The 13255-nt window shown below is 30.1% G+C and overlaps 1 protein-coding gene across 1 annotated transcript; it reads right to left on the bottom strand.

The window, feature by feature from the left end:
* Positions 1-2999: 2999 nt before the first annotated feature.
* LOC131658310 (uncharacterized) lies at positions 3000-13088 on the bottom strand. The gene is made up of 7 exons (XM_058927618.1): positions 13082-13088; positions 7070-7156; positions 6809-6909; positions 6629-6700; positions 4269-4409; positions 3738-3839; positions 3000-3597 (listed from the first exon to the last, which is right to left on the bottom strand). The coding sequence occupies exons 1-7, from the start codon at positions 13086-13088 to the stop codon at positions 3109-3111; spliced, it is 999 nt and encodes a 332-aa protein (XP_058783601.1). The 3' UTR covers positions 3000-3108.
* Positions 13089-13255: the final 167 nt, after the last annotated feature.

The raw sequence follows: 13255 nt of genomic DNA, 5'->3' as shown, positions 1-13255 counted from the left end.
TATATAAAAATTGTTTCTAGGTATTTTAGAATGTGTAAATAATTGTCTCGATTTTTGTTAATAGTTTTAATACCTTTAATAATCCATTTCTTTGACAATTTACTTGTATTTTATTTCTTGCTTTGATTCATTTTTGTAAATAATTTTGGATAGAATTTTAATTGAATCCCTTTTGTTTGCTTTATATGTTCCTTGATGAACCGTGTAGCTTTTGTCTATTATTTTTAGCGCTTTTATGCAACATAGTGATCTTTAGACTTAGATTAGAATAACAATTAGATTAGAAAATAGGTCTAGTTCCCTTTCTCATTTCTTTTTTCTTTTCAACTTTTAAAATATTTAATAAATACCGACAAGGATCATACCGCTATTATTTTTCATAGTAGGAAAGAAATGATTGGGGCGTAGGCCCCGATGTATGTTCTTTTCTACTTAGCGGAAAAGAAATGATTGAGGTGTGAGGCCTCGGTGTATTTCTTAACCGCTATTTAGAGAAACGATTGTGGCGTAGGCCTCGATGTGCATTCTCTAAATATTCACAAAAAACTTCTTTTTGTATTTCTTTTTTACTTGGCGGAAAAGAAATGATTGAGGTGTGAGGCCTCGGTGTATTTCTTAGTCGCTATTTAGAGAAACGATTAAGGTGTAGGCCTTGATGTGCATTCTCTAAATACTCAAAAAACAAAAACTCTTTTTTGTATGATCTAAGTCACAAACAAATCCCCATAAAAAACACCGACCAAAAACACTTAAAACACTAATAAATGGTCAGATTTAAAACAAAGTAAGGAAGTGATGCGAAGCCTTGTAGTGGGTTTTCGTCATCATGGAATTACCCTAAAAGACACAAACCAATCTCTCTTTCTTCTTCCTAAGGGCATTGTTATTTCCGCTCGAACGCATCGTAGGTCGATCCCTTATGCAAGAGCGCGAACGTTAACTACGCCCAACTAAAAAACACAAAAACAAACAGAAAATCGTGAGCCGAGCTACGGTAACTCTGATTCCTAAAAAGGATACGTAGGTAGCGGGGTAGGGCCCGTGCGAGTACAATTCTTTCTTTTCCCTACATTTTGCATTCATTTCGCATATAGACATAGATATAGTATACACCCTTTAGATAGAAACAAACATATGTGGATACCATCGAGTACGATGGGCGTGAGGGGTGCTAATACCTTCCCCTCGCGTAACCGACTCATGTACCTTGATTCTCTGGTCGCAAGACCCTGTTCCTTCCTTTGTTAGGTTTTATGATATTCCTTTCCCTTATGGGATAAATATATTAGTGGCGACTCTGTTCATTTTTTCGCGAGCGTGCGACACAACCCACATTGGATCATCTCCTTCCATATATCCATCTCCTTCAATTAAACAAGTGTAATAATAATAAACATTAATAATATATATATATATATATATATATATATATATATATATATATATATATATATATATAAAAGAAGAGAGGGAAAATGTTAGTGAGAGATAGAGACAAATTTGTGAAGAAGAAAATTGGAGAGAAATAATAGAAGGAGGGGATCGAATCCCGGGTGCAACCTATTCTAGGTAGTGAGAAAAATCACACACTATTTGCATAGTTAGCTGAGTAAGGCTAAATTATATAGACCACATAATTTTGGCTAGAAAGACTAGTGTTTGCTAATTAATATTGTGTTTGTATATTTTTTCTAAACAGACGATCATTCAAATAAGATTTCTTTACGCATTTTATTGATTTATCGTTCTAATTTACTTTACTTTATGTATATATATTTTTGGTTTAATATCTCAAAACACTCACAAATCTGTACTTGACATTCATTGGAGTAGTTAAGTAGGCCATGGTTGAGGGACAAACTTCCTTCTTAAACAATAATTTTTTGAAGAAAAAGAAATGACAGTAAAGAATTATTAGCGGATACCTAGATACTTTCCAAGTTCAACAACAAATTTATCACATTTGGTAGGAACTCTACGACTAGAACCATTGAAAGTTTTAGTTATCTGAGTCACCACCATGCTTGATCTAAGCACTTGCACTTAGGAAGAAACCTAATAATATGGATCAAACCAAAAGTATAGAATGTAATGTAACGCCCCGAATTTAATTAAATTGGTTAATTAAATTATCGAAGGATTTAAAGATTGGATATGGTCGAATTTGGATTGTCGGTGTTATTTTAAGAAGCGTATTTGAATTTATTAAGTTAAAAGTCGGATTTTAGTCGGATGGTCGAAGAATAATATTAAGAATAATATTATTTACAAGTCGGAATATATTATATTGTTGGAATATTATTAAAAGTGATATATTGGTTATTTTGAGTTATTAGACTTATTGGGCCTAAATTGGTTGTGAAGAGGAAGTGTTAAATACTAAGCCCAAATTGGAATGATAAAAATTAGGTTTTTAGAGATATGAAGAGTAGTGTTGTCATTTGGGAGAAAATAAAATTTGAAGAGAAGGAGGCAAGCCTTGGAGAAGAGGAATGAGCTTGGAGATTTCCATCCATGGTGCCAAATCGGAAGTGCAATCGGAGACTTCACATTGAATAAGGTAAGGGTGGAGTTCTCTTCCCATAATGGGACTCATGAACGATTGTATGTGCACTACTAGAAATACACGTATTTCCTGCGGAATTACCTGCGGATTTTTGTTAAATTTTCGCAGGAAACGTGTTTCCTGCGGATTTTCCTGTGAATTTATGTCCCCAGCTAAAACCTTCGTGGGTAATATTTTTCGCAGGTAATTCCGCAGGTATCTCCGCAGCTAAATCCGCAGGAAACATTTCGCAGATAAATCCGCTGGTAAATCCGCAGCTAATTCCGCAGGTGAATTTGCAGGAAATGTCTATCCGCAGGTAAATCCGCAGGAAATTTCTTTCTAAAATTAAATAATTTTTTTATTTTAATAATCTTTTGAACCATTATATATATTTAAATAACTATAACATAAAATAAAACTATAATTTTCAATAAATTAAACTTGAATTCATATAACATAATTGGTAAGAAGTACTTACATAGTTATTACTAATCATTTGTTTGACAAGTTAAAAAGATAATACAATCCAAAAACTAAGTCAAAATGAAAAAAAGTACAAATCAAAATTCATTACTAAGGTCTTCTTCATCTGTTTCATCGACGACATCTTCATTTGTGTGATCATTTTCATTAGTGGGTTGTGGTGGATGAGAAGAAGACCCAACAAATCCTAAATGATTCATTAAAAATGAAATTTTATTATTCGCTTCGGCCATCTTTTCTTCTTGTCGATGCAATTGTTGCCTCATCACCATCTTTTCTTGTTCTTGTCTTTGCAACGATGCATTTAAGGCATGGCCTTGACTTCTCAAAACATCAACCTCTTGAGAGTCACTTGAAAGACTTGAGGGTTTCTTTGATACAGAAACCAAAGTCTTAGATGCGGTTCCAAGACCAAATACCCTATTCCCTTTCTTCTTTCCAACCGACTCTACCCATATATCCAAATCCGGTGGCATTTCATTAGTTGGTTGACTATCAGCTTCGTCCTCTCCTGGAATAGTTGGATTCTGAGAAGAAATCTCCAACTTTTTCTGTTCAAATTTATCCTAAAAGAAAATTGAAAAAATAGTAAGGAATTAAATTCAAAAGAAATGATATTTTCCAAAAGACTTGTGTGCATATTTGAAATTCAATCAAATTAACACTTCCCGAAATACTTACATATAACACTTCCCGAAATACTTACATATGCAGATTCAGCATGAACTCCAACCCAACTTTGATCCTTTTTCCGATGTGTGCGAAAATAGAACTCGGTCAATGATGGATCTGCACCCTTTTCCTTTCTCTACAAATTACAAAAGAAACAGAACTCAATAATTTTATCTATCAAAGTATATGATATTGGTATAGTGAGACTTAACATGTGAAACTATGATGATGTCAAATTAAGGAAGTCAACAAACAATATTGGCCTTCAAACTATTCTGACAACAGTAGTGTTTAATCAATGAATTGAAGTAAATTAAAATAACACCACTCTAAAATAGTGATGCTATATGGTGAACCAAAGAAATAATAGCCTATATCTACATACTAGGTTTCTATTTATATATGCATTTTTTAATTAAAATCCTTCTTGGTAGAAAGAAAAAAGACTTTATAAAGCATAAAGACAGTCATTGGATGTTTAGGCATGAATGGGTTGCAAGCAGGGGCAAATTGTTGGTAAGGAAAATATGCTCATAATGACAGAATAAACTCTTAATTAGATTACCTGAAATAAGTCAAAGAAAGAATCTCTTTGATTAGATGATAAATGGGTACCTGGATTCTCTGGCAGGTTATGAATTCTGTATCTTGTAGATCCCTCTTTTCCTTTGGAATAATCCTCCCAATCAGAAGGACCAATAAGAATCTGTAAACAATTTTTAACATCAGCAACCAATATATATCAAATTCGGCTTGCAGTCAACAGTTCCACTTCCACATATTTATGCATTTAACAATCGTGGATCGATATCAGACGGTTTATATTTCAAGTTTCACATTTTAGGTTTTACTAAAATAATCAAACATACAATGAAATCTTTGATGTATCATCAAACCCTTCATGAAATATGCATTTAGAAAAGCATCTATAGTACTTTGCCAATCATTGATAGTTGTCCTCCACTAACACAGCTAAACTTGTCTTAGCTTAGAGACATTCTCATGTTCAAATGGAGCCTTACATTACATGTTCACAGAAACTGTCAAAAACACACATAACTATCCATCAATTATTACCAATATACTGAATATTTATCCTTGTGGAAGCTTCATTTGAACCATCTCACTTTCTTAAGCACACTACAAAACTAGTAAAAACAGCCCTTATAAGTGAGTGCCAATACTCACTAATTCACAATATATAAAAATTTAAAATAAAAGCCTATAAATTTTCACGAGAACATCTCCAACTTGTGATTACATTCTTTTATACCATTTTCACAAATTGTTATCAGCTTAGATACGAATCACTGTTATGTCTAGTATATTACAAAGAACATAGAATCTACAATTTTAATGTATGTCTCAAGATCTCAAACAAAGACATCGTATCATGACATGTTGGATAGACAACAGTAGTAACCCTCATATCAGGGCAGCAACATTCAGTCAGACATGACATAGTTGTCACTCCTTCCTTATGTTCACTAGAGGACACACTAAATGGCTTGAGTATTCTTCAATGAAGCACTATAATGCAACTGATGTAGAATGTGATTCTAAGGCTGTTAATTAAGGGAATGCATTATGAGTAAAGTGAAGGAAACCTATTTGGAATAATTCAAGACAACAAAACAAACAGGTTCCATGTTTTGAGAACATAACGGTATATAGAAACATTACTTCTTCTGTCACCAACATAGGAATACATCATACATCATACATACATAGAAATAAACCAAGAAGAAATTATAAAATAAAATTCTAAGAGACACACTAATATAATCTCAAATATATTTTTTAATAATCAAACGAGTCGATCAACCTGAAGTTATTGTTAGTGGCAAAGTACCTAATGAAGTTCAATTGATAAAGCATTCTCTTATTGAAAATCATTAATGAATGCGGGCATGCATGAATAGACGATTAGAGAAACATTGCCCCTGTCATTGCAACTATTAATGACCTAAACCTAATGGCCATACCATGCAAACCAGATCCAAAGATGGATTATTTTGTCTTAGAGTTAATCCCACACTCTTACTTGCTCGTGTCGAACCTAAAATCACAAAACCAGCCTTGTACACCCTACATTGATAGATGCTGTAAACACAATATAATTCTCTCTTTAACAATGACACTTGGTCTCTTGTTCCTTTCTCACTTGGTAGAGTCCTTATTGGTTACAAGTGGATGTTGACAGTGAAAGAGAAACGTAATTGATCTATCAACAAATAATAGGCTATACTCATAGCTAAAGGCTTTAACCAAAGGTGGAATGTTCTGCAACATGCCTACACCCTCACAGACAAGATTTCTCCTCTAAACAAATTATGTTACACACTATAATTAAGTCTGGTGTGTGTGATGTAGTTAACTATATTCAGTTGTAACAGTAAAGAGACTCCATGCTTGTTAAAGTTGAAATTGAAGAAAAGAGACTATGATCAATATTTTGTCACTGTATATAGATATTACTTTTTTTCTCTTCACAAATAGGATGACTTCTAGACGAGTATTACTACGGGTATTTCATGAGTGAATTGAAGCTTCATATTATGAGAAGAGTTTAGGTTGAGGACTCTCTGACCAGAAATTGTTTCCGTCAGCATTTGAACTCAGGTAGCCAAATTCTTCGCGACAAGAACTCGCTAATCAATTGAGTTTAACCACTTGGTTAAGGAATAACTAAAAAAAATGAGTGTAATTGTATTGAAAACCCTTATGTAACTAAAAACCCAACTCAACAAGAGAACTATATAGCTAGTTTAATTGAATTGCAAACTGAAATATCACCTTAAAACATAAACCCTTAGCAGACATGTAAAGTACTAACATCACCAACAGAATTATCAAACAAGAAGTAAAATTAGAGCAAAATAAACAGAGCTAAGAAATTAAAAAAAAATAGAAATCAAACCTTACCGTAGTAGAAGAGGTGAGTTGCAACAACAATGGTGGTGAGTGAGAAGAGGATAGGGAGAGAAAAAGAGAGATCTGAGAGAGAAAGGGTAAAATATAATAGCTTATATTATAAGTGCTTATATTGATTAAGATGTTTATCCAAACATGATAGTGTTCATCAAATAAAGATGCGTAACTTACGATATTGGAGGGAGATGACCAGCAATGCAATGCCGCACCAGTATCAACAACTTCAACCGAATTTGATGCAAAGGTTAGTGACCGCGTCTTCCCAAAAGTTCCTGGCAACAACCCCATAAATCGACATATATTATCATCTTAAAACAGTACCAGTGTACCACTATGATTTTACCCACAATTATCATCAGAACAAGCAACATGAGCAAGAAAGTCGAATGGAAAAGCAAGCAAAACGACATTAGTAGGAACACAGATGAATACCTGAGTTGAAGTGTGAAGATGAAGAAGACGACGGCGCTAGGGTTCGCGAAATCGTGCTCCGGTGAGGTTGCGGCAACAGAAATCGTGCTCCGGTGAGGTTACGGTATCAGCGCTAGGGTTTAACAAGTATCAGGCTTGTTAGGTTTTCCAATTTTGTTTGAAGGCGTTGATGATACTATAGACGTTGTAGGAAGAGGTTTAACACTATCGGCTAAGTGGTTTGTTTAAAATATAACATTGCTGAACTATAGATAACGTCTCTTTCAACAGAATCGAAATTAAATTTAGTGTCTTAGTGATAAAGATTAATGGCTACTAAAAAAGTTAAAGATTAATGGCCAAACCAATTTTAACTTTTTTAGTAGCCATTAATCTTTATCAGATTTTTTTTATAATTTTATTTTTTAAAACTTTTATAGCTACTATTAAAATATAAATTGAAAAATTAAATAAATATATACATATATATATATATATATATATATATATCAAAATTTCATACAATTTATTTTATTAAAAACTAAGATTAAAATTAATTAAAATACATCATAAAAATAATTAATAATATAGATAAAATAAGAATTAAAAATTAAAATTAAACTAAATAAAAAACATAAAAATAATTAATAAAATAGAAAAACAATGATTAATTTTTTTTGTTAAATTTAAACAAAAATTAAATTATGCTTAGAAAAAAATATGAATATGTCTAATCTGCAGCAAAATCCGCAGGAAACGTTCCTGCGGAATTACCTGCGGATTTTGTATTGTGTTTTAATTTTATAAAAATAGATTTCCGCAGCAAAATCCGCAGAAAAGTTTCCTGCGAAATTACCTGCGGATTTTCTCTTGTAGTTAGTTGTTTTGGAGGAAATATATTTTCCGCAGCAATATCCGCAGGTATTCCTGCGGAATTTTCTGCAAAATCCTTATCCGCAGCAAAATTTATTTTATTTAATAAAGTGGCAGGAAAATCCGCAGGTATATCTGCGGAAAAATTTCCGCAGGAAATTCCGCAGGTAATCCGTGTATTTCTAGTAGTGGTGGGTTATTTAAACATATATATTTTTTAACATCTAAACACTAACATTAAATTACAATAACATCAACATGCACATTGTCTTAGATTCTAAGAAACCTAATAACAAATTTGAGAGTGAGTTAATGAGTAGAGAAAACTTACACAATTTTTTGAACTTTGAGGATAAGTTGGAATGAATAGGAATGCTTCTAGAGAACTTTTGGAGCTTTAGAATCTGCAATGGAGCTTTTCAATGTCAATGTTGTATTTGGAGAGAATGGATTTTTTTTTTTTTTGGTTTGGGGTGTGTTTGAAGAGAATGAAAAGAGTGGGAGAAGTCTATTCACGCACAAACTATGTTGAATAACTTTGGATATGCATATTCGTAGTCACCCTTTTTTCAAAAAAAAATTAGGTGACTTCGTATATGTACATGCGAAATCACATTTTTTTTTTCTGAAAAAAAATGTATTTTGGGATTTTTCGAATATGCACATCCGAAATCTAAGAGTATTTTAGAGTTTTCACCATAGATCCGTAAGAAGGTGTATGTGTGTTAAGAGATTCCGGAATTGTTATCTTATTTAATAAATAGGTTAGCCTCATTTTCCATCACATTGAAATACACTTGTTTGAAGTTTTCTCCATTGAGAAGCCCAAATGCTGAAGCACGTGATCAAATATTGGAAGGCCCAATTTAATACTATGATCATTCACTAGGATTTTTTATGATATCTTCCATAAATATCTTCTAATATCATATAATATCTATTTGATCTAGTATCTTCTAAGTATCTTCGAATGAAAATCCACAGGAAACTTACAAATTTTAAATTTGAGAATTAAAACTAAAAAATTTACATTCAGAAACTATTTAAAAAGAAAACAGATTAAACAAACTAATTACAAAAACACTTACTAATAGGGACGAATAGACCACTTAAGCATTTATTTTAAGCATTTATGTTATACGCAGAATTTTCTTTGAACCATGAAGAAACTTTTTCAAGAAATATCAAATATGCATAGAATGTGATTCAATTAAAGTGTGGCTTCCAGTCTTTTGAAGGGCATCAAGGACACATGTTTTTACTTTAACTTATGATTTTGCATTCATCAGTATGTTATTTTGATCATCATGGAAATCCATGGAATTCTACTGGTTTGTTATATATGAGGTATATTTTTCTTCATATGATTTGGCTAATGACAATGCTTTGACAACAGAGATAAGTTTATGAATCATCACATCTAAACACTCAGGCTACTTATAACCACAGCTATCAAAATGAGTTCGTCCCATTGGACCGGCCCACAAGCCCTATATTTTATCGTGGACCGAGGCGCAAAAAACCTTTAAAAATATAATTCTATCTGTTTTAGCCAGTCTACCGGGTTTATGTTTTTCATGGGTTGGGCCGGTCTAGCGGGCTTCGGGCTGGCCTATTAAAAATAAATTTTAAAATAATTTTAGTTAATTTTAGAGAAAAAATATTGAGCTAAGGTATAATTGAATAAGAATATTTCAATTGAAAAAGAAAAGTTAAAGAGCATTAAGATATGTTTCAAGATGATACGATTAAAGAAATAGTTGTGAGATAAAGAGAAATTTTGATAAGTATTATAAATAATATTCAGTTTCTCTCTACTAATACATAGATATATTCGTGGGATTCGTATATATGGATGTTAATTTGATGAATATTTTAAATAACACTTAACTAAGTTTATCATTATTCTTCACTTATGTTATGTAGCTTTTATCCATTAGATCATTTTTATAAATTTAAAATTATAATTTTGAAATAAAGAACTGACTGGTCCACCGGGCCTATTAGTAACTGGGTCACGCTTATTTTTTACAGTCCACAAAGTAATCAGGCCGACCCAATTCAGCCCATTTATATGTTTTGGTCCCCCGGACTAAAGCGGGCTGGGTCGGACCAACCTATTTGACAGCTCTACTTATAACACACTCTATAACACCACCAGGGAAATATACCTTATAACATATTATTCTCTCTATGCCTCTCGTTCACTTATTTGATATGTTCTCTATACCTTTCTTTTCGAAAATTTCTTTGTAGATCCCATATGGAGAGAACCCCTATTGAAAACTCAAAAATACCCCTACTTCGCAGATGCATCTCAGAAGTATTTTTTTTCTAGATTTTGGAGATGCATCTTCGAAAACACTCATTTTATGGTGTTTTCCGAGATGCATCTCCGAAAGCACTGAAAATTCAAAATAAATGTTGGATTTTAACTGTCAAGTATTTTTTCGAATATGCATATCCGAAAAAATTAAAATTTTTGGGATATTGATTAATTCAGTTATCATAAAATTGATATAATTTATAAGTTATGAATAGTAATAATGATAATTATACAGTTGATATTTCTTTTCTAATTTCAATTATAAATTAAAAAAAACTCATAAAAAATTAATTATTTTTTGATAAATTTCATATTAATAATTACTAAAATTATAACTAATACAATATAATTATAATTATATAAAAAATAAATATATTAATAATTATTCAACAAAAATTTAAATTAAAAGAGATCAAGTAAGAATAAAATTATTTACTACTTTATACTTCTTTTAATATAAATTTCGAATTACATTAGTTTTTCAAAAAGTAAATAAGCTGTTAATTTAAATATTTATTAGGCTAATATTATTATTATATCTTGATTATAATAATATATGTTTATTAATATATTTTAATTAATACAATTAAGTATACTACTAATTGTATTGATTCACCTTGATTTTAATTTTTTAATAATTATTAAATTTTTTTGGATATGCATATCCGAAACATTCAAGACCGAAAATTAGAATATTTTGGATATGCATCTCCGAAGACACCCCTTCTCTAAAAAAAAGTGATTTCGGAAATGCATCTCCGAAAATTTTTTTTTTATGTTTTCGGAAATCCACTTCCAAAATGATTTTGAAGATGCATTTCCGAAATATAGGGGCATTTTGATATTTTCACCGGAGGTGTCCAAAAAATTAAGGGGTCCCTAAAGAAATTCTCTTCTTTTATTATTATTTTTCAATCTTTTCTTTATTTTTAGTCTTCATAGTTAGAGGGAGTTTATGTTGCAACAATAAGAAAATGTGTAACAATGAGGCTCAGGCAACTGTTATGCCAAATGGGCTTTCGATTGGAATGATTTAAGAAAACTAGTAACAAACCCGTGCATACGCACGGGTTCTGGTTTGGTACGACCATTTGTTTAAATAATATATTTATTTTAAATCAAAATCAAAATTTGAATCAAAAATTTTGGATCATAAATAGCATTTTTTGAATATTAAAATATTTTGGTCAATAATAGATTTTTTTCTGTGTACAAATATTATTTATGTTTAGGTATCATTTAGAAAAATATTTGGATCAATAGTAAATTTTTATATATAAAAATATTTAAATTAATAATAGATTTTTTCCCGTATATCATTTTTTAATCAAAAATTTTTGGATCACAAATACAATTTTTCATATATAAAAATATTTAGATCATTAATAGATTTTTTCAATTTACAAATATTATTTATGTTTAGGTATCATCTACAAAAATATCTTAATCAATTGTAAATTTTTATATATAAAAATATTTAGATCGATAATAAATACTTTTTCCGTATACCTTTTTTGAATATAATTTTTTTATCATAAATACAATTTTTCATATATAAAAATATTTATATCATTAATAGATTTTTCTCATATACAAATATTATTTATGTTTAGGTATCGTTTACAAAATATCAATTGTAAATTTCCGTATATAAAAATATTTTGATCAATAATAGTTTTGTTCCCGTATAGTCGTATATATTTTTTGAATAAATTTTTTTATGGATCATAAATAGTATTTTTCATATATAATAATATTTAGATCATTAATGACATATATTAATATAATAATATTTTAAATCATATAAATTAAAGTTAATGATAACTGACACACACTTTTGTATTTTATCCAATAACACATATTTTCAAGTATATTTTTAAATTCATTTTAATTGAAATATTTTTTTAAAACTAAAATTACTATTATTTTCTTTAAAAGTATTGTATCTTAAAATAAAAATTATTTCAAATTATATTTCTTCTTTATTAATATTTAATTACTAAAGTTAATTTTTAAAAATTAAATACTATTTTAAATGTAATAGATTTTGGAACAAAATGCAACCAAAATTTTAATAAAGAAAAAAAAGGAAATAGTATTTTAAAAAATCAAAAAAAGACTTTGTATAAACAATTTCTTCAATGCTTAAAAAATTTCTTATAGTTTCTGAAATGAAGAAATTCATGTTGCTCACTATATATGAAGAAATTCATTTTAAATTGAAATATATATTATATATTATATATTATATATAATAATAAGCACAAGACAAATTAGATTGATGAAAAAAAAAAGCTTTGAATACACCATAGTTGATGATCTTAAGCTTCAAATTTGGGGTACAATAAAGTCAAAAAGTAAATTTTAAGGCCTTTTTTTTTTCTTTCAATTTGATCTTATCTAACACTTAAAAGGAGTGATGATTTGATCTTCTCTTAGGATATTTTGAGTGTTTTGACTTCTCATTAAATTGAACAAAAAAATTTCGATAAATTTTACACGATACAGACTTAGGGAAAAATAAAACAACATTTCAAAATTGATTGGTAAACTCAGTCTAATATCCTTGAATATTTGCAAACTTTTCACTTTACTTATCTAATTGTCCAAACAGTGATCACAGTACACTTTTATATTTGTGATCATTTTTTATTCGCTTTCATTTTCAAATTTCCCAACAATTGTAAGTTAACAAATGCTTGACATCCTAACCATAAATTATTTGATTAAATTTACATCCAGACTACATGAGTGTTTGAAGAATGCAAAAAAAAAATAGGTACATACAATACAATGGAGATGGACTTAAGGGAGTGACACTTAAGTGTACTAACCTGACATATATTACAAGTTACAAAACCTAATTATGACTCAAGGACAGCTCCTTCAACAATTTCCCTCCCTGAAATTGAATAAGACATTTCATATCTTGTTGTGTAGACTCTGCTGTTAGAAGCATCATGTTGTGGATGGCCTACGACAGTGAGGTGTATAGATTCTTTGAGAGT

Source organism: Vicia villosa, linkage group LG3 (genome assembly GCF_029867415.1).
Source record: "Vicia villosa cultivar HV-30 ecotype Madison, WI linkage group LG3, Vvil1.0, whole genome shotgun sequence".
Taxonomy (NCBI): domain Eukaryota; kingdom Viridiplantae; phylum Streptophyta; class Magnoliopsida; order Fabales; family Fabaceae; genus Vicia; species Vicia villosa.
This window is presented reverse-complemented; position numbering and strand designations above follow the sequence as displayed.